This window comes from Anser brachyrhynchus, assembly GCF_964034855.1.
Source record: "Anser brachyrhynchus genome assembly, chromosome: 5".
In the NCBI taxonomy this organism is placed as follows: Eukaryota; Metazoa; Chordata; class Aves; order Anseriformes; family Anatidae; genus Anser; species Anser brachyrhynchus.
In genome coordinates this window covers 57,756,892-57,779,598 of record NC_137699.1, presented here as the reverse complement: position 1 = coordinate 57,779,598, position 22,707 = coordinate 57,756,892, and the positions used below count along the sequence as shown (strand labels likewise).

The window sequence follows — 22,707 nt, the reverse complement described above, 5'->3', positions numbered from 1 at the left end:
GCCTGTTACCATAGCCAGTATGATTGTACTACGCCTCTCTCTAAGCTTCCTGGGGGTGCTGGCAAATATTTCAAAAATAAGCATATTAAGTTAGGAACAAAGTATGGGATTCATTTTTGTCTTAATTGGTCAAGGACCTGAGGCACATTCTGCACTGTGCATTAAATAGGTAGTGGATAGAAAGGCACAGAATATATTCCAATGAGTACTACTTCCCAGTAGAAAGCAAGTGAGCTCAGGGAATATGAACATGTACAATCTTAACCTATCTGGTAGCAGGTAGTGCAGACAAATTAGAACAGTAGATCAAAAGCTTTATTGTTAAGAACCTGATATTCATGCTAAAACCACTTCAGTTTTGCTTTCAGACTAGCTCTAGTCTGTTCCAGTGGACTGAATACGTGTTTGCAGCTGGAAGACATGAGGTTTGCTCCTGGCATACTGTCTTATGTTACCTTAGCTTAACCTGAAAGGAATCCAGTTCCTTTGTTCCGAAACAGCTCTGTGATGTGAACCAACACACCATCAACAGGAATGATCGGGTGGTTCACTGAAAAAGCATGTTCGTGATAGGAACTAGCACAAATGTAGACACACCCTTAGATCCACTTACTGCAAGTTGACTGAGCAGCCTTCCCCATGTGTTCTGGGTAAACAATGTTGAACCATCCCCTCCATCATCTTCACAAAACTAAGTAAGGTATTGGAGCAAGAATGTTAGCTTTCAATGGCTTTATTATAGGAGAAACAAATTTGTAGAGAGAGGCTTGCATTTTTTGGTCCAATAAGAGCTCTGGGAATGAGAGTAAAAGTAGTTGAGCTTTCAGGTAACTGAAGGATTTGAGTATACTAATGAGCATCTTTTCCTGTTCACAGAACTGACTATCATGTCTATTTCAAAGGCAGGAAAGGGGAGAATGCATTTCTGTGGCTTTACCAAATCCTAGTGAGTACCATACTGGCTATAATACTGAATCTGGATGCTCAGAATTATAGGATCATCTAACAGACCGCCTTGTTCCATGCTATGCAACTATCTATTGAAGCATTAAACAGACTTTCTTATAGTTATTTTAAGTAAATAACTAATATAAAGCTATTGTTCTGGCCTATGCAACATCATCCTGTTCACGTCATCAGAAGATTCAGTGGTTTTCCATTTAAGAGGGTTATTTTTCCCCCACCCCAAATGATGCGTTTTGCTTCTGTTCTTAATGTCACTGTTTTGCTTCATTTTCCTGTGTTCAGTTTTTGGCCACAGATTCTAAAATGTGTGGGAGAAGCTCCCTGCAAAAAGCCTGTTTAAAAAAAAAACACACGTGTAAATCACGTCACAATGATTTTTCCTCCTATGTTTATAGGATATGCAAGATACCAGTAAGGTGGTAATTAAAGGCTTGTACCACTTTGTGGATATCCTCCTGAGGATTTATTATTTTTGGGCTATGTACTTTGACCTAGACTTCAGAAGTAGTTTTGATTTCTTTTCGTGCTGTTGATGGTGTAGGTCTACTTACATATTAGTTGCCAGCAAAGCTCTGTAGCCAGGTGTAGAACAGAATTTAGATATCCTCTTATGTATCACAAGCTTTTTCATAAGGCTAGCTGGAGTAGATTAGTGATTGGAGGAAGCCTGTGATAGGCATGTTTTCAAGTGAACATCATGCAGAAAGTCCAGGACTCTCAAATAAATAATAGAAGTGATCGAACCGGGAGAACAGACCATGCATGAAGGTGGTATAAAACAGCTGAACGAATAAAGTTGGCTGTTGAGAGCACTGTGGCTTCTTGGTACTTAACAGACTTCTTTTTGGATAAAGAGTGAATCATACAAGGTGCTGATGGACTGTTTTTTGGACTATCAGGGGCTGGGTACATCACTTCACCTTTCCATATCGCTGCTGTAACTGCCACGGGAGGATTATCATGAAATTGTGGAGAGCAGAAAAACTCTGGAGTCCCCTAGTCCCACCTTCTGCCAAAAGTAGGTCTGATTAGACCAGTAAACCAGATTGCTCATAAATACTGTTAATGCTGGTTTGCATACAGCAGTATGGAATCTTCTGAACACCTTGTGGCATCTGATTCAGAGATGCTCAATTTTAATCTAGCTCTTACTATATAATTAACACAAATGTGCTCAGAGGAAAAGAAGGACCAGTATCAGTTCTTTTCTTAATTATAACTGTTTCAGAAGAACAAATAAAAAGCATAATTCTGTAAGGACAATTCCTATTTTATGGGATTCCTATTTTACCAGTTTAGCTTTTTAATAGCCCCAGAAAAAAGGGAAAAAATATATTTTTCTTTTTCTTAGCCTATAAGTACTTATGCATCATTGAACTGTGCATAGTGACACGTGCTTCTGTGGGATTTCTTGATAATGAAATTTACTGCTTTAAAAGCACTGTAGAAGATCCTTCTTTATCCTGGAATTCAGCTGTTTGAAGCCCCACTTGCTTATTTTTAACTAAGCATATATACTATGAGTTGAATTACTGTGGCTTTATCTAATTGTCAACAAAAACCGCTTTTTCCTGTGCGGTTGCAGCTTCTCTAATCTGAAGACTGAATTGTTATCTCAAAGCCTTGCTAATGTTAGCTCCTGTCACCTCCCCTGTCCACAGCCTTGTACTTAAATTCTTGTTTTCTGTTGCCACCAGACGTTCACCTAAGGAAAATGGAAGCTGTGAAGTACATTTGTAGAACTGTCAGGATCTTTTCTGCAAGTTCTCAGCTTCAAGATGACTAGCAACTCTTCTCTTATTCCTACTGCACTCCGTGTTAATCCTGACCTGAAGGGAGGCTTTGGTCTGGGAGCAGATGCCTGTGCTTCAGCCTTCCATCAGGAAGTTACTGAACTGTAACAGTCTATTTATGGTAGCTGCGTTGTACTGCTAATAGACAGCAAAGTCTAAGATTAAGTAAGCAATTTCTGATTTTGTTTTGCGTTTGGTTGTGGAGAGGAGTTGGAGCAGATGAAGTCAGCAGAGGGGAAGGACGAAGGAAGTAGAATCTTGATTCCAGTAAGGATTTTCTTTGTCCATTGTACAATGGGAATCTTTAAGTTCTCTAAATTTGGCTTTATTATCTATTCAGATGTGTAAAAGTTAGGATTGCAGAAGCTTCCAACAAGTTGTTCTCAATATGGGTTAGGGGATGGGAGGAGGGACAGGCGGATGGATGGGGAAGAAGTAACTTCACCCTGCCATTAGCTGTGCTAGCAGTTTCCTTTGTTTTTTTATACAAGTGGTCATTACTTGAAAAGGAATTCTGTTTTTTAATAGGTATTGTTACTTCTATATCTGTGCCTTTTTTTGCTTCTATTTTTTCTGCCATGTTTTGACTTTGATCTTTACCTCATATTGCAATGTGCCTACTTTTGTATTGGTTTCGTTTTATTGATCCCATCTTGCTTTGAGTGAGCTGAGATCTATTAAATGTTATCTTATTAGAAGGAAGTGAAATTAAAGCTGTTCTAGCACCTGCTAATGTAGGATGCGACCAGACTTCCTGTTCAAGAGGAAATCCTAATTTATTCTTCCTTGTAAACTGAAGGCTGATCAGCTTACCACATAGTAACCTTTTGACTTGTAAACATTGTGTTCCTTTGATTGGACTGCCTTTAGCTTGTAGAAGTGATTTCCCTTGGGCTCGGTGGTAACTTTAACAGTAACCTTCATATTCTTCATGCTGAGTATCATGAAAAAGCAGCAATCCTTTACTGCTGAACCAATTCTAATGTCGAGTCAAACATACCTGCAAATTCAAGGAGGTGTTTAAAATGCTCTCAAGTTTGAAGAAGGTGGCTGTATTTTTCTTTGCACTCCTAATCTTCAGTGCAGTGTTAAACAAAGAAATGTTATCTATTGGATATAGAAAACAAATGGAGTTGTTATGATTATCTGCTTTGTGATGCAGTCTTTCAGCCCTTGAAAATGCTTGTTACATGTGGGTGGGGAGTTGGCTCAGGCTGGGATAGTCATGGTGAATCACTGGCAGTAGTGCCAGGTTTGGCATGGATGCAGATTTGGGCTGGGGCCAGTAAAGTGAGTTAGAGCTTTTTTTAATTGTTTATTACCAGCCCCTGAAAAGACGTTTCTGTCCCTGACAAGGAAGGAAGAGATCAAATTTAGCAGGAGCAGTATTTGTTTCCTCTTACTGCTAATACAGCAGAAGAAAACTGCTTCTAAAGTATGTGTGTTTCCCAGGCATGTTCTCCTGAAAGCTTAATGTAAAGAGGCAGTCGGCTGCCTCTGGGCTGCATGGACGATTGAGGCTGTCCCGTATGGATCCTGCAACTCTGGGGTTGTGAATGAGGAGGAGATGGCAGGACTGAGAATTCAAAGTAGTTCTAGAGCTTTATGCAATAAAATAATTGTCTTGCAAAGATCTGCAGTGGGATTCCTTCTGCCTATGTAAATAGTAGAAATTTAATATGCTGCCAGCATAGTCCGGTCTATTCCTCTGGGGATTGATACTGCTTACTGAAATGGTGGAACGATTCACAGGGAACCAAGACTTAGTTTTTCCTCTTCTCTTTTCCTATACCCAAAAGACTTAAGAGCTTGTCTATTTTTTTATGGTTCTTGAAGGGTTCTTGAAGCATGGTGGTGTTACAAAGGTGAGGTATTCTTAAGAAAAAAGGTTTCTAATGCTTTTTCCCTGCCAGGCATATCACCACTGGCATGCCTGTGCCCAGCTCCCATTCAACGTGTTTTTATGCATCTTTTTGTTGCTAATATGGCTTTCAAACTGTTTATAAGAAACACTTTTATAAGAACAGGCAGAAATACTTTTTTAGCCCAACAGAGTAGTCTTAATATTTCTGTTTGGTTAGAATGTGTGTGAAACATACTTGGAAAAAAAAAGCCTGATTTTTTTTTTCTGTTTTCTAAAGACCTAGGCCTTTAATACTTTCCCTGTAGTATAAACAGTTGCTTTGTTAGCATAATTCTGGGCACTGTTACAGACAACATAATCTAATGTGGTTCCGTAAGCCTACAGTCTTCTTTTGAAAAGTAGTTGTATCCTTCTTTATACGCTGATCACCAGTTCTGTCTCAGTGTGAGATGACTCAGAACATGGGATTCCTTGTGAAAGGACACAGATTTACGTATGGTTCTCAGCACGCGTAGTGCTTGGTGTGGTTTGTTGCCATGGTGTGTAATGTGGTTGAGCAAGGTGAGTTCCAGTAAAGGTTTTCAACAGGACTAGTACGTACCTACTAAATGGCAGAAATTAAAAGATCTGTTGCACATTGAACAGCTGACTTTGTTCTTGAGGAGTAAGTGTAAGTGGTAAGTGTAGTGTTCTAAATACCTGTAATGCTGATAATTAAGCATCATGTTGCTAACTTTTAACATGTGAACTTACATCTTAGGTGTCATTATGGTTGGCAAGGACAGTTCTGTGATGAGTGTGTCCGCTACCCAGGCTGTGCTCATGGGAGCTGTAATGAACCATGGCAGTGTAATTGTGAAACCAACTGGGGTGGCCTGCTCTGTAACAAAGGTACTTAACATTAATTTACAAAAAAAAAAAAGTAAAGTTGCATGATTAACTGATAACTCATTAACCATTTCTTTCCTGCTGGTGTGCCACAACCTGAGTGTTTCTGTCCCTAATTCTTTTATGACAGATGTTACCTAAATGTTGTAAGTATAGGAAGCTCAAGACAAAAGTCTTAGAATGATCTGGACTTCTCTAACTTATGCAGTTCTCTTCTGCTCATCCTTCCCTGTTAGTGATGAACTGATAGCCTAGCTAATAGAGTATGGGGATGATATGGGTGAATGATGTTCAAGCTAGAAGGGCATCTGTACACCTGACTAGGGACTAAAATGATAATATTGAGATCGATGTCACCCTATTAATTGATGCTTTTCTCTGTCCAGATCTGAATTATTGTGGAAATCACCATCCCTGCCTGAACGGTGGAACCTGTATGAATACTGAACCAGATGAATATCGCTGTGCTTGCCCAGATGGTTACTCTGGAAAGAACTGCGAAATTGGTAATTCCGGATATTGCACGTGTTCTGAAACAGTTTTTATTCAGAGCTATACTCTAGTTAGCCTGATGGTACTCTTATATGTTCATTGTTGTGCTTTTTGTGGAGTGGAGGGACTGTTGTCTCTTCCAAAAATTAGCTTTATTTCCAAGGGGGGAAATGTGAAATATGAGGGCATGCAACTTGTATGCCAACTCTATCTTGTCTTAGTCTGGCTATTCAAAAACAAAAAAGCCCACTAGAAATGACAAATTCTGCCATGGTCTCCGTTGGATTTAGAAAAGACTCAGAATGTTTCCTTCCCCTTGGCTTCTTCACTTAATCCAAACATGAAATTGATCTGTGGTCTTCTGAACATGGGTTAGAGGTGTACTTTTCTCTGTCACTTGCCTTCCTGCTATGTTTTTCCTGTCTTTTGACTTGCTTGCAAACCTGCATCTTATGCAAGTTGCAGACTGAGGAAAGTAGTAGTGATGCGCATTTCAGTTTTAACTATGGTGTGGCGTGGTGGGGTTTTTGGCCAAATTTTTAGCTGTCTGAATGTGTTGACTGTCATTTTTGATTAACTGAAACCTCATTATAAATCCCATGTTAAAAGAATTCTAACATTTTGATTAACAATGCAGATGTTAACCACTATGGAAATGTGCTTGAGCCCTTCTATAGAGTCACCTTGAGCATAGCCTAAATGAATGGATAAGTGTCTTCCCTGCTCCCACTGCCAAAATGGAAGAACACATTTAAACTGTAATTCTGATGAAGTGTGCCTTCTTGACTACAATCCAACAGATATTTTGCCAGTGTGAAACTGCATCCTGTCTCATGATGCTACAGGGATAGCTCATTGTCTTTCATGCACACCTGTGTGTGTTCCATGCAAAACCCAACATTTTTATGTGCTGTAGGCTGTTCTGATATTTGAAGACTTTTCTTTGACTTCTCTGTATTTGATTGGGTAAAGGGACAAGTGTGCAATACCATAACTTTATCTTTCTAATTTTACTCAAAGACTTCATGTTTGGAAAAGAATGAAAAATTTTGGGTAGTCTTTTTTCCACTTGCAGTATTCAGTTGGATGTTCTACAGTTACTTTTTTTTTTTTTGCTGCAATGGATTGTTAAATCCTTTATTTTTTATTTTTAAAATGTGGTATTAGTCTTCTCATGTGAATTTTATTGTTAATTACAAGTGTAGATGGAAACAACACAATTTTTCTTCCACTTAACCTGTTTGGGCTTTAAGTTCACTAAATTTTATTATCATCATCAGGTTTTCACATTTCTCAGGATATAGATCTTATTTGAACTTCTATAAACTGCTGTGTGATATTTATGATGCTATCAAGACTTGAATTTTGATTCAGCTGGTGGAACACATTGCAAATTTTTGGCTAAGATAGATGAAATACTGTCTTAGCTTGCCCTGAAAGCTGTAGAGAAGAAACTTGGCTCTCTGGATGAGGGGGTGGTGATAAAGTGGGGATAAGTTTCACAAGTTCTAGACTAATTATTAGCAGTAGATTGGATTATGAGCTGTTTTAGGCACTAGTACGTAACAGCCAAGACAAAATAAATTCATTTTGAGTTAGATAACACACCTAAAAAAAAAAAAGGGCCTCTTTAAAACAGAACTACTATCAAAATTAGAAAGTCTCACCTAAAAAGGGATTGCTTTTCACTTTCCAAAAGCTTTTCTTTGGCTTCTGAGAGGAAGTAGTATCAAGTGATGGCATACTTGTCCTTTCACAACTCAATTGATACTTGCTGCAGCTTCTGCAAGTGTTAGGCAGCCCTGCATGGAGTAACAGCAGGCAGCATGGCCTATAGAGAGCAAGTAGCTCTCTTTGCTGTTTCCAAGGAAGGATATTAGAATGAAGCTAAACAGACCTTTGATACTTAAACTGTTACTACTGTTCAGACTTGCATGCAACATATCTGTTTTGTCTCACTGAAGCTTAAAAAAAAAAAAGGTGCTGAAGCACTCTGGAGGTAGAAAGAAGCATGTGGCTGGAAGCAGTAGATTAATGGGGAATTCTCCAGCTGCTAGATACAGAGGTACGGGTAACCTGTCTACCCTCAGGCTTCCTAAGACTTAAAATATGACGCACCTTCAGTAAAATCTTGTTACAGTCTCATTCTGTGAATCTATTAGTCTCTCTGTATGTGGGAGACGAAGGCTCCAAACTTTACTTTTGAAACATGTAAGTTCCCTATTTGATATTGGAAGAGTATATAGCAATATTTTTTTTCCCTCTTTCTTCCCAGCGGAGCATGCTTGTGTATCTAATCCCTGCGCTAATGGTGGAATTTGTCATGAAATTTCATCAGGCTTCAAGTGTCACTGCCCATCGGGGTGGAGTGGACCAACATGTGCTATTGGTGGGTATGCATTTACTGGTGGCTGACCCCTTGGGTTGGAAGGGCTGATAAAGCTTGCTTAGTAATCGTGCTCCGCGGGTATGGAATTTGGCAGTAGCCTTTTGCCTTCCCTGGCGTTTAACAGCTGTGCATTGGGAGACTCTGAAAAGATTAAAGGTACTGTGTGACCTGCAGTATGAAAATCAATATGTATTTGATGCAGTTTAGAAGTGCAAGTTATCAAAAGTATTGCCAGATCATATTACCTACTTCTAAATTTTTTTAGATGCATATGAAGAAACGCTCTGTTGCCAAAGGTTCTAGGACAATTTCTAATTATTTAGCTAGACTAAAGCAAAATAAAATGGGTTCATTTTACAATATATAAACATGGACATAGACTTTTCTCATCTTACTTTAAGAAGATGAGAATCTTCCAAGTAAAAAATTAGGTCAGAGCTGTTAGTCTCTTCCCAAGCTTTTGTACACCATCCCCATTCCCTTTGCAAAATAACTTAAACCCAAGTTAAGCCAAATTTTAAACCATGTAATGGAAGGCATGCTCTGACTTCACAGATATTGATGAATGCGCATCTAACCCTTGTGCTCAAGGAGGGACCTGTATTGACGGTGTTAATGCATTTGAGTGTATATGTCCACAACAGTGGATTGGAGCAACATGTCAGCTAGGTAAGTAACTACCTTCTGTAGTGAAGGCCACTGAAGAGTATTAAATAATGAGCAGCTCTATTTGATATGATTGTTATTGAAGTAGGCACTGAAGATGTGTGCTGTTATTGATATCTTAGATCCTCTTTAGGTCTTAAAAAAAAAAAAATTTCAAGTGAACCTGTAACTATAAAAATCCCAGATTAAGCTTGTTTATAATAGCTCTTCTAGAGTGCCCAATAACTCCTCTGTCTCAAAATACAGCATTGGTGATGGTAGCTCCTACTTAATGGTGGCAGAAAGTGACTGTCAGCTTATGGAGGCAAGGATGGGATTTGCCCTGACTAACTTATTACCTTTTTGAGTTTTGGCAAAGGGAAAAGTAAGATAACATGCATGTGCTATTATAGATGAGTGTGCATAAAAAACCTAGGGTATGTAAATAGCTTTAGTGCCCTACCAGTGTATTTAAGATGAGCTTCTGATGCTTGGATTGCATGGAAACTGCTTGGTGCTGCGGTAATCTGTTTCTGGGTTTGTTCTTTATTCTCTTCTTTCTTTTATCTTCTTTCACAGATGCTAATGAGTGTGAGGGAAAACCCTGTGTTAATGCTTACTCTTGCAAAAATCTCATTGGTGGATATTACTGTGACTGCATTCCAGGATGGACAGGAGTAAATTGTCATATCAGTTAGTATTTCTTTAGTATTTATGTTGTATGTAGGATGTTTTATTCTCTTAAAAGAGGCCTAATAATCAATGGTAGTATAGATACTTATACAAGAGAAAAATAGTTGTCAGGATTTTCTTAACTTCTAGTGAAGTAAATTGAAAGTACCATTAGATTTAGAAATGTAATAGGTGTTTTTTAAATGAAACTGAATTTATGTAACTCTAATTGTCTTCCTAGAGCAAGACTACTCACCCCTGATTCTGAATATCATGTTCACTTTTGAATACTTTTTAGCTGAAACTTTAGATATGAAATTAGCTAATACCAGTTGATTTAACTTCTATTACAGAGTTCTAAATTCTTTAAAATAAGACTGTCTTAAGATGTCAAGCGTCCTTGCTTTACATTGAAACATCTTTTTTGAAAATCATTTGTTCTGCTTTTTTATTCTAGACTTGTATTTTAGGGCTTAGTCTTATAAATTCTAATACCTTGCTTATTTTATCCTTAGATATTAATGACTGTCATGGACAATGTCAACATGGAGGGACTTGTAAGGTAACTCTTGATTACATACCATGTTGAAAATAAATTTTGTTCTGACTAGTTATGAATTCTGTAGTTTCACCTATAGATGGGCTAAACAAGGCTGAAAGGTAAGATATGTCAGAAGCTTAGTGTTTCACTTGCGGACTCTGCTGACAAAATTTTAACAAAATGGTTTTGTGGTGCTACTGCTGTTCACAAATTCAGAATATAGAAACAACTTGAATTCTTCTGTGCAAGTTTTATCGATAAACAAGTCTACCCACTTTTGTTCTTTTCTCCTCCTTGTAGGATGAAGTGAATGGTTACCATTGCTTATGCCCTCGTGGTTTCACAGGAAAAAACTGTGAGATAGAAACAAATGAGTGTGAAAGCAGTCCGTGCCAAAATGGAGGCCGCTGCAAAGACCTAGTGAATGGGTTCACTTGCCTGTGTGCACAGGGCTTCTCAGGAGTCTTCTGTGAGGTGAGGCCAGTGGTGACACTACTGCAGTAGTCTTCATGGATTGAATTCTTGAAAGAAATGTAACTCCAGGTTTAAATTAGAGTAATGCAAGGCCTAAGGCATTACTGAGTGATGTAGGTGATACTTGACACTCTCAATAAGCAAGCCCGTTGTTCATTGCTATCACAGTACCTAAGAAACTTGAAGGTGCAGCTTGATAAACTTTAAATTGATGCATATAGGTGTTGAATCTCCTAAATGTTTTAAAGCTGTAAGTATTCCTTAACCTTGAAAGACTTTTTGAAATTTTCAAATCTTCAGGAGCTGTCCTCTTGTTACACTAAATGTTTTAGGCCTTTGTCTTACGAACTCTGAAGCATATAACTGATACACCTTTCAAGTGATCCTATTACTGTTGGCAGGAATAGGCACAGGCAGGTAGATACATAAGTATTGGCTCTCAGAACTTCCAGGTCTACATCGTTGTGGAAAGGTGTAGTGGTATTACTGATTAAGTATTCAGATCTTAAATACTAAAGTGCTGTTGATAACTCCTAATTAAAATACTTAATGATAATGAAGATCTACTTCTTCCTAGGGAGGATGCTAGTTTTTTTCTCAATGTAAAATTATATTGCCCAAGTGTGTATATTCTGGCTTTCCTAAATAACCAATTAAGCATTACAGTTGGAAGACAGCATCTACTCAAAGCATTGTATTAGAAGTTTGCTGGATTTCTTCCAGAATTTTTCATGGAGGACATTGGAGTGTTTTCTGGTACATGCTGAAGAATGTTTATTGTAAAGTATTTGTATTGTCTTCCTTTTATTGAAAATTAAAAAGGGTTATAGATACTGACAAGTTTAATAAAATTAGTGTAGTACCTAATAGCTCCTAATGTAGTACCTAAATAGCTAATTTTCTACGTAAGGGTTGTATCTCAAGTGTATCTCTACTCCTTGCTGGTTCATACCATAATATGTAATTAAAGTTTTAGTAGATCTGCTCAAATAATAGAGGAAGAATTGGCTGCTTGCTATGTGTGTTGCAGGAAATATCTACCATTGATTCCAGATGCTAAAGTACCAGCCACTGACTTGCATTGGGAAGGGGAAATTTATATTAATGGAAGGAAACAAATGATAGTTAAGATAGTATGATAGTTAGGTCTGAGAAGGATTCTCAGATCTCTTGTTTTCTATAGTCTGCTTTAAATGTTTTATATTAGAGTGCTAAATAGCTGGCTGAAAATTTCCATGGGAGTTGGAATTGTACATGCTGTGCTGAATTAATGCTTAGACGACTGGGGTTCCTTCTGTTTTATTTAGGCTTGATTTTTTTCTTTTCAACTGCAGAGTTGTTTTAAAAAAAGTGATCAAATACGCTATTGGACTTGGTTTAGACTTCTGTAAGATTGAGAAAGTTTTCCTTTCTCATGAGATGTGAAGAGGAAAAGACTGACTTGAGGGCAGGAATACAGTCTGTAAGAATAACAGTTTGGGGGAAAGAAACTGCTATAACAATATAGGCTCAAAATCATCAATGCAGCCTGAAAAGCTAATTCAGGGTGTGGCCAGTGGTGGTCTTCTGTGGCAATCTAAGATGTAGAAGCAGAATTTTTTTCCTAAAAGGATGCTTCTGTTAAAGGTTATGTTGTGAAAGCTAGGTTTAGTGTTAAATTCAAAAAGCAAATTCTCAGAAGTGTTCAGAATGCGCTTTGCATTTCTGTATGCAAATCAGCATGATAGATATTATTTGTAAGGGTAAGGCCCTGGCCAACTTAGTCTAATGAGAGTTTCTTTGAGCAGGAGGTGGGAGTAGATGATCTCCAGAGGTTTCTTCAAAGTTGCATGGTTCAATAACAAATCGTGTTAGTTAAGGTGGGAGGAGAATTGAATTGCTCTAGAGAATACATTTTTAGAAGGTTGTGTGCATTTTAAGTCTTGTAGAGCCAAGTTAAGTGCACTGGTATATAACTTGAGTTATAGCACATAGTACGTGGGTGTAAAGGGCAGAGAAATGACGGATAATGATCTAGAGTAGTCACACTGCAATCTCTTAATGTCTTATTCTGTGTTAAGTTATTGTGAATATGCTTATTCAGCCTCCTTCAAAGGAATATCTTTAATTGGAGAATCAGAAACCCTTTGTAATAGGATTCATTAAAGTTTAAAAAAAAAAACAAACACTGAAGTTTCCCTCTGTATTGCAGGATGGAATGCAGTGTAGAAAATCCATAAATGTTAAAACTTGAGGTTCCTTATAAATTAGCTTCGTCTGTCTCTAGCAACATAGATAAAGCTGCTTATTTCTGGGAAATGAAGCTGCTGCTAACTGGTCTCTCTTACAGATGGATATTGACTTCTGTGAACCTAACCCTTGCCAGAATGGGGCTAAATGCTATGATCTGGGAGGAGATTATTATTGTGCCTGCCCTGATGACTATGATGGAAAGAATTGTTCTCATCTCAAGGACCACTGCAAGAACAATTCTTGTAAAGGTACCTGCTCTTGTCCAGAAACCTGTCTTAATGTATTGGTGATACAGAAAAAAGTAGTATTTGTGAGAATAGCATAACACAAAATCATTTTTATTGTACCTGGACCTGATGAAATAGAGTGAGAAGAAAGTGCTTGTAACAGTCCTTACTTATAAAGGGGTAGAGAAGTAACATAATTATGTTTTTAAAAGTTGACTGGTCTTAATCATTGGATAACCTTTTTTAAAAAAAAAGTGATATGGATTCTTATGATCTGATGGTTTACTTCTCTTTCTTAGTAATAGACAGCTGCACAATAGAAGTCTTCACTAATACTACCCAAGAAGGAATCCGTTTCATTTCATCTAATGTTTGTGGGCCTCATGGACGGTGTATTAGTCAGCCAGGAGGGAATTTTACCTGTGCCTGTGAAAGAGGCTTTACTGGAATATACTGTCATGAAAGTAAGTGGGAGTTTCTTTTAAGAGAATTTTTCATCTAAACCTCCTTAAAGTTTTTCTGCTTTGAAGCTCTACAACATGAAGTAAAACATGAGGATTTTAAGAGTTGCACAGAGCACTGTTTCCAGTGTACTGCTTCAAGTTCAATTTCTTCTGGTAAAAGTTGTCTTCTGCAGTGGTTCATGCTTTCTGCTGTGAATGAAAACTGATATTGGTCCAATTTCAATGCAAATGTGTTTGTACCTATGACCTAGGTATTTATTGAACATTTTGCTATTTTTGCCAGGTGAACTTAGCGCTCTGGTTTGTCTTGATACATGAGAGAAAGCACATTAGGAATTTTTACCAGAAACAGATGCTATGAGCAGCTGTTCTTGTGTATGTAAAAATGGAGAATAGTTTTTTTCCTAGATACCTAGAAATCACTCACCTAATTCACTTTTGTATATGAGGACAATCTTGAGCAATAATTGTTGACTCTTTGTCATAGATATCAATGATTGTCTTGGGAAACCTTGCAAGAATGGTGGGACGTGCATCGATGAAGTTGATTCATTTAGGTGTTTCTGCTCTAGTGGCTGGGAAGGAGAGTTGTGTGACACAAGTGAGTACTGCTACACATTCCCCTGTTTAATATCACAGCTTTGTTGTAATGATTAGTGATATTTAGTACATGGTTAATGCTGCAGTAGTTTCTCAGTTCTATGGTAACAGACAACCTACTCAGCATTGTTTGCTGAAGCATTTTCAAGATTCTATGGCAGCAGCTCCAAAAGATTCCGTTCTTTTGATGTAACTATAATCTGATGCTTTGGTTATGGCATAGTACGTACCTCGGGAGGAGAACTTTGCTTCTCCTGAGGAGAAGCAAAAGTGAATAGAGAACCTGTTAGACTCATTCCTTTTATTGCTATGAGTATATTTGCCTCTTAGTGTACTTACTGTACATAAGTCTGTCCTTTATCCAATCAATTAATATGCATCAGTTTCCAAACTTGGAAAGCTTTTTAGCTTTAAACCTGTGCAAGTTATAATGCGCTTCCACCTTACTGGAGGAATCACAAATTTAACATTCTAGTCCTTTGGTATGAAAAGAACTGTCGAAGTTTGAATTTTTACTTGATGAATATTATAGCAACTTAGTGTTTTGTATTCTGGGCTAAGTGGGAGCAGGCCTTTACTCTTGTTACCTTGGCTGAGACTTCTTGGGCTTTGGTTAATGAAGTGTACTAGATCAAGTTCATGGTGGTTAACTCAGAGGAAACTGCAGCTGGTTCTTTACTAAATGTGGTATCTACTCTGAATGAGGTTCCTCCTAAAACATGAGGACAAGGATTCGTTGAGGCTTATTACAGGATGTACGTCAATTCAGATGTGAAATAAAGGCTGAGAAGCCTTTGACAGCTATCATTTTCAAGAGTTTGTGTGGTTTAGATGAAGATTGTTTTGGAATAATTGTTTTTAAGTATTGAAGCTTCTGTCTTGAGTAGAAAGCACTATCTCTAAAACTTGTGTATATACACACACAAATATACACACACAGAAGGGAGCATTGTCTTGTGGATGGCCTGAGCTAGGGCTTCTTTTCAGGATATTGTGGTTTCTACTTCTGAGTTGCATAGTAGAAAGTTCGCTAAAGTTCAAAATACAGACATTTGCTGGAAAAAGGAAACTGCGGTGGCTCTCTGCTTAGTCATACTACTGATTTCTGAAAGATACTTTTGTCTTAAGTTATCAAAGTGTTTTGTAATTCATGTTGTTTATTATTAAAAATAGATTTTCCTTGCTTATATAAAGATAACTGCTTAACAATTAGGAATGCTGTTTTTCTAAATACTATGCAGCTTATTTCCTTTATAAAGAAACATTTTGTGTTCTTTCTCATGGCCCTGACTAGGCTAGATCAGCTAATTTGAATAACTCTTTCTAGATTTCAATGACTGTTCTCCTAACCCATGTCATAACGGTGGCCGATGCATTGATTTGGTAAATGACTTCTATTGTGAATGTAAGAATGACTGGAAAGGCAAAACTTGCCATTCACGTAAGTGTTCTTTACTTTGATCTTCAGTTTTCTTTCTTTGCATGAGACTAGAGTTCCTGAAACTTAAAACAATCTCAGTGGAATAATAGTCATATTTTCATTACCTCTTCCAGTTTCCCAGCAACAAAATAGAACTTTTAAAGACCTTACTCTTTCACAAACTATAGTGGAATAGTCTTAAGAGATGCCCTTAGATTCCACTATTTTTGGTTTGCTTACTCTAATACAGCAAGTAGAACTATGCGTTTCCAGTACTGATGCATTTAAATATAAAGTACCTCTAAAAAAAAAAGTAAGCTTGTGATTAAAAAATAGCTGGCCTTCTAACTTCCATTAGGCTGGACTTAATTATTTTTAATTGTTTTTATTGTAAACATGTAGGTGAGTACCAATGTGATGCAAATACTTGTAGCAATGGTGGAACGTGCTATGATGATGGAGATACATTCCGCTGTTCATGTCCTCCAGAATGGATTGGAAGCACTTGCAACATTGGTAAGTTCTAAATTGTCTGTGGACAAAGGCAGAAGCAGAGAAGAAATTAAATAATACTTAATCCATTAGTAAATGGGCAAAGCTATATTCTAGTTGACTGTCAATGCCTTTCCAGTTGGATCGTGACCAAGTTCAGAGTAGTTTCTTCCCTCGTCCAGAAAAATGTCTAGTCATAAGCAACCATCAGTGTTCACATCCTGTGCAGGCTGTGTATCCCAGCTGATGTGGGATACTACCGAAGTAGGAATTTAGCAGTGTTTGAGGGATGCTTACCTTAGATGGGGGGGAAAAAATAGATAATTTATCTTGATTCAGTTAAGCAGTTGATTTGTGATCATGAAGGTAGGTGAGAGATTACTGTGCATATGGCTGCTCTTAGAATCTTTTGACCTTCTTGTAAGTCTTGTAATGCTGACCTAAGTGCTATTCAGGTTGGTGATCTTGATATATCCAGATGATGGATATATTGTTGTGTTAAGTAGATACCTTTTCTGTTTTCAAAGCTAAAAACAGCAGTTGTATTCCAAACCCTTGCATGAATGGTGGAACATGTGTTGGCAGTGGAGACTCCTTTTCTTGCATCTGCAAAGAAGGATGGGAAGGACGTACATGCACACAGAGTAAGGCTTTTTCTTCTTCGTTGCTCTGTGATACTAGGAGTGTCTAGCACAGAGTTGTTAACTGAAACAAAGCAAGTTTATTGTGTTTAGTTGCCAAAAATATCTGAATCATTCATGGTAAATATGCTTGACTAATGAATGAAGAACTTGTCATGTTTCTTTTTGCCACTACTCTGCCAAAATGTGACATCCGGCCTCTTAGAGAAAAATAATCTTTGGGAACAAGTATCTCTGGGGATTGTTTTGCTCTGTAAGTTTAATAATGAAAAGTATGTTGAAAGTAAGATGATAGTGCATATTCCATCATATACGGCTAGTTTCTTTGAGGATAGCTGTTAATTACTTTGATATGCCAACACAATGAATTAATTAGGTGGAACAAAGCTTGCAGCTCATCCTTTTTGTTTCAAGGCATAACAGAAGGAAGTCCACATCTGAGATGTGTTTGTACTTTGTTTACTCTGAGATTACTGTTGTACTGATGTATGCCCTAATAACCTGTTTTAAAGGTTACAGTACCAGTGTAAATGCTAACAAATAATTTAGAATTATTTATAATGTGAAAGATTTGCTTAAGAAATCTGACTGTTGCATGTATATGTATGAATTGCTAAAGTAATAGGAATCATCTAAAAAGCTTTTAGAGGCTGTTTGAGTTATAGGAACTACTAATGCAACAAATACCATGTTTTATTCCTGTTACGTTGCCATCATTCTACTTACCAGTCCATGCTGTTGATATATCAGAATACACAGAAATTGTAAGACTTTGACTTTTTTTCAGAAAATGTAAGGTATTTCTTAAGTCTCTTAGGTCTATTTGAACTTTTTTTGCAAGCGTGTGTGTAGAGGGAAACTTTTTGCTTTTCGTCTTTTAAATTATAATTTTGTATGCTAGAAAATAAATGTCAAAAGAGTTATGTTAGTCTGATGTTAGTCTATTTTCTTTTTTAAAGATACCAATGACTGCAACCCTCATCCATGGTAAGTATGAGAATTACAGTTCTATACCTATTGTGAAAATAAGACAGCACAGTAATATGGATTTCTATTCTAGATTAGAACCAATTCTGCCCTAAAATAATTGAAGCCAGCCTTTGTAAGTCTTAAAACAGTTTTCAGTTGTGCCTTATCTATTTCTTCACAGCAGCAAAGACCACAGAATGATCTTGAGTTGATTCATATATGAACAAAGTATTTCAGAGTGCAGTTCTCATGCCAGAACTGACTGGTGACTTACTATAATGTGAAATGAGTCAGACTTGATAACATCTCAAGTATCTACAACTGAGTTTTAGAATAAGAATTGAAAAATAATCAAAACTTGTTAGTTTACAGTAAATAGTTTTAGACAAATACAAAAACAGATCAAATACTCTGTATAAATGAGTTTTTAAAATAGTAATTTTGGGGGGAGATAGATATATTAGTGTTAAACATAAAAGTTTGTAGCTTAAGAGGAAAAATACTGACATGTGGATTAAGCAAACCGTCTACCTTATCTTTCCCTGTTGTCAACCTCTGCAATAACCCCAACTGAATGTATTTCAAATAAATTGTAGAAGTTCTGGCTCTCTGTATTAGCTTTTTAGGGCTGCTTTATGTCCTTGAGATATGTTGATATACTTCCCCATGCATGCTTTTGTAGATGTTGTTGGTTTAACAGGTAACTTACGAAGCAGTTTTATCTAACAGTATGCTTTTTCAAATGACGGAAATAGGTTCTTCTCCTGAACAGCAGCAGCAGATTTAATTAACAAAGCTTTAATTAGAGACCACTGAAACAATAGTTTAAGTATAGACTAGTATTATGAATTAGGAGGGACTTTAATTCTTTGAGTAGTGAGAAAGTTCCATGAATAGAGATGATAGGAATTTGTATTTGAACAGGCAGTGTGAGGAACCTGTGTTTTTTGTTCATCTTTAGACTTGTGAACGTAGCCTGAGAACAATTGGTGTAATGATATGCCTATTATTTTTTACAGTTATAACGGAGGTATCTGTGTTGATGGTGTGAATTGGTTTCGATGTGAATGTGCACCTGGATTTGCTGGTCCTGACTGCAGAATTAGTAAGTAAAGTAGCTATATGAGTAATGACCTGAAAGGTTGTACCATTCCAGCACACAAATCAGAACGAACCCTTAAATCCTTTTTGCATTAGGTAAGCTGAATTCCAAATAAAGAAGAAGCCAACTGGGTCAGTCAGGCACTGGTACTCACCTTGAAAACAATGGCAGTTCCTGTCCCTTTCTTTATTTCATTAAATGCAACTGAAGTGACTTGGCTTAAATTGTACTTAAAGTTGCTGCTTTTTGTCAGGCATTTCTGAAGGGTCTGGAGTGTTGGTTTTATAGGAGTTTATTATGATTTAGTGTTTTTCTTGATAAGCAATTCATCATTAAAGATGACACATTAAGTGTACCATTTAACATTAGAAACTAAAAATTAGAAACAAATCCACTGGGATATCTCAAATGAAAGCAAAATATGAGGAGCATAGTGCTGGCACGTGAATACAGGTGGTAGAGCACAACATTTTGCAAGAAACATGATAAAGGCTCTTTCAAAGCTATAAATTAACCTGTTACGTGGCAATTTTTACTAGAGGCTGAAAAAAAGGAGGAAACAAGACGTGAAGACTGCATTTAAATGTTGTGGAGGACTGTATGTGTCTTTGTGTTTTTAATTAAATACTTCTGAATACTACTATTTTGATCTAAATATATTTATTTTTACATAGTTTTACCTTGGGTAGATCAGACTTTGAGGCTATATTAGGCTTTGTTCTGCCACTCCAGTAGTAGATTGTTCTTTTAGGTAGAGGTTCCATTCTTATTCTCGCGGGTAGTAAATGAGCTGCACCTCTAGTCAGAAGGTGATCATAGCACTTATGGCAGTAGATTTGAGCTGGTGATCTCTGGATGTAGAACCAGAGATGGCAGATAATTATGTATGTGTATCTACATGCAGACACTCAGGGATGTTGAACTGTCCTTCTCCAGGCATGAAATGCAGAGAGGACTACTTGTAGTCAAAGACAAATGCTGTGTATTTGTAATCAGGTTGCTGACTATTTTTTCCTTGTTTAGAATGTTGTAAACAAAGGAAGTAGTTCTAACAAACACCTGTTATGGGATGCTGATAACAGTAAGAATTAACAGCTGTTTAGATAGTTTTTAACATAGCTTGAATAGGGGAGGAAGGAGTAGTCAAACCCTGTAGTTTAGATATTTCTGAATTTCGCTGGTACTTTGCCATAGAATGGTTCTGAAGGGAGCTAAAATAGAACCAAAAGCTCTTTGGCTCATGTTCATTTGTTGTTGTTTTCTGTTGCCTATACAGGTAACAGTCTCATTATTAACGCTACAATCGCTTTCTAACTCTAGTCCTGTAAACACAGAAGATGAGCTGATAGTCTGTATCAGCTAAGAATTAGTGTTTAAATAGTTTTTCTGTGGGATTGGAGTGGGCATTTGCTTTCAATAGGGGGTTAGGCATTGGAACAAGCTGTCCAGGGAAGTGGTGAAGTTACCTTCCATGGAGATGCTTGAGACGTGGGCATGGTGCCTAGAGATGTGGTTTAGTGGTGGACTTGTAGTGTTAGTTGATGGTTGGACTTGATGGTTGGGTATTTTCCAACCTAAATGAATCTATTAAACCTTTGATATATGCCTTGGGAGAGAACAGTTAAGGTCAAAAATAAAGCAGCTGTCTGTAGCTTGCAAGTTGGCAGGTTGGTTTGTTACTTTTGTTGGTAGGCTTTTGCATAAACTAGTGTTGTTCACTTACCCAGAATAACAAATACTTTATGCATCTGGACAGTGCTTCTTGTTTCGCAAATCTTAGGAGATACAAGTCTTAGAAGCGGCTGAGGGATCTGAGGTTATTTCTCCTAGAGAAAAGGAGACTGAAGGGGGGGGATGCTACTTGTGCTGTACAGTTACCTTAAAGGAGGCAATAGCAAGGTGAGGGTTGGGCTCTTCTCCCAAGCATCAAGTGATGAGACAAGGGGAAATGGCCTCAAGTTGTGTCAGGGGAGGTTTGGTTTGGATATCAGGAGAAATTCCTTTACTGAAAGGGTTGTGCATTGTTGGAACAAGCTGCCCAGGGAAATGGTTGAGTCACTATCCCTGGAGATCTTCAAGAAACCTGTAGGCTTAGGACTTAACAGCATGTAGTGGACTTCAGTACCAGATTAAAAGTTGGTCTAGATGACCTTAGAGGTCTTTTCCAACCTGCATGACTCTGATTCTGCCTTTTTTCACTAGATTTCTGTAACTAAGCCTGTGAATCTTTGAAGGTTGTTTGAGATGCTGTTGTGCTAAGTACGTGTGTACTAAATGAATCTACTTGCTATTTCATAGTTACTGAAGAGTTGTAACGTGTCTGTAACAAACTAAACGCTATTTTTCCTCTTCATGGTAGATTGTACTGCTGTAAGAAACTCCTTTTTAATTTTTTGGGGGGACACTGTTGAGCCAATTTATTGTTCGTGCACTACAATAACTTCCTGAAAGCATGTGCTTTTCTGTGAAGTCTAAATGGCAGACACTAGGACTACAGTCCCACATCCTGTTCTGACATTAGCTGAGTGTGGAGAAGACATTAGCACCTACAGCTGTCCAACACTTCTGCTCTGTAAAATGAGTCAGCCTAAGATTGCTGCTTTGGTTACCAGAGCTTCAGTTAGGATGGAACTATAAGAATAATTCCAATTAAGATGATTAATTCTGAAGCCAAACTCTTTTGCATATTAGAAAAGCAGGTATTGTCAGATTACATCTCAGTAAATGTTTAATTACAATGCTTTATGTTCTTGCTGTTGAGTTTTACCTATTTTCTCTCTAGATATTGATGAATGCCAGTCTTCCCCTTGTGGATATGGTGCCACTTGTATAGATGAAATCAATGGATACCGATGCACTTGTCCCCCTGGAAGAGTTGGTCCTAGGTGCCAAGAAGGTATTTCTATATCTACTATCAACCTCTACCCCCCCCCACCCCCCCACAAAAAAAAAATTGGGTACAATTTACAATTGTAGTTGGTAAAGAGTTTATATGCAATAGTCTGAATAAGGAACAGCAGCAAGTTTTTTGTTTGAAATATGTATAGCTTCAGTAACTCTGAGTTAAGTGTCTGTTTCTTTTTGTAGTGATTGGAATTGGAAAGCCTTGCTGGCTTAAAGGAATGACATTTCCTCATGGCAGCAGGTGGGATCAAGAATGCAACAACTGTCACTGTTTGGATGGCCATATTGACTGCACCAAGGTAGGTATTTTGACTTCTCTTAAATCCTTCTGGCTGGAACGTACTTCATGCACAAGTTAGTGTGTCTTCATGCACAAATTAGTCTTTTTTGTCTAAAGTCTTGCACAGCACACCCACAAACTGTCCTTTTTTGTGTGCAATGACTTCCTGTAAAAACACTTACGGGATTGGCTTTATAATGATAAGCTATTGTCCTACCTGCTACCTGCTAGAACAAGCTCTCTAGAAGCAGACAGGCACTCTTTTTTTTTTTTTTTGCAGAAAAGTAAATATGAATGGGAATGAAATAATGATCCTTGAAATGATTTTAGAAAAAAAATCTCTGCCAAAGCTTTGCAAACATGGTGTTAGACCTAATTCTGAGAAACCTTAATTCCAGAGTAAAGGAAGTGGAGGAAAAAAAGTTTCTTCAGCGGGCAATCTTTGCCTTTGTGTTGTCCTTCAGTAGATTTAGTAGACTTATGAATTGACTAATTCTAATCTTTGTATATTTATTATGGACTATGTTTGTGGTTGTGACTTAGAAGCAATATGACTAGGCTAAATGCAGATAGAACACGTTAGTGTATGTGCTCCAGACCTTTCTGCCATGCTGTGATAGCATATCTTAGTGGATTTGTGGTGCCTGTGCAG

General features: G+C 37.5%; 1 protein-coding gene across 3 annotated transcripts in view; it reads left to right on the top strand.

Annotated features, from left to right (window-relative positions):
• Nucleotides 1–22,707, top strand: part of JAG2 (jagged canonical Notch ligand 2) — a 68,394-nt gene that overhangs the window by 37,520 nt on the left and 8,167 nt on the right. For 2 of the 3 annotated variants that reach the window (XM_080593027.1, XM_080593026.1), the window contains exons 6-22: nt 5,384–5,514; nt 5,898–6,017; nt 8,279–8,392; nt 8,948–9,061; nt 9,617–9,730; nt 10,225–10,271; nt 10,551–10,724; nt 13,054–13,204; nt 13,483–13,647; nt 14,135–14,248; nt 15,575–15,688; nt 16,070–16,183; nt 16,687–16,803; nt 17,760–17,787; nt 18,789–18,874; nt 21,654–21,767; nt 21,959–22,074. In XM_080593027.1, coding sequence (XP_080449153.1) covers nt 5,384–5,514; nt 5,898–6,017; nt 8,279–8,392; nt 8,948–9,061; nt 9,617–9,730; nt 10,225–10,271; nt 10,551–10,724; nt 13,054–13,204; nt 13,483–13,647; nt 14,135–14,248; nt 15,575–15,688; nt 16,070–16,183; nt 16,687–16,803; nt 17,760–17,787; nt 18,789–18,874; nt 21,654–21,767; nt 21,959–22,074 — 1,933 coding nt within the window. The remainder of the gene's footprint in view (nt 1–5,383; nt 5,515–5,897; nt 6,018–8,278; nt 8,393–8,947; nt 9,062–9,616; nt 9,731–10,224; nt 10,272–10,550; nt 10,725–13,053; nt 13,205–13,482; nt 13,648–14,134; nt 14,249–15,574; nt 15,689–16,069; nt 16,184–16,686; nt 16,804–17,759; nt 17,788–18,788; nt 18,875–21,653; nt 21,768–21,958; nt 22,075–22,707) is intronic. The other variant, XM_080593028.1, reaches the window with a different exon arrangement.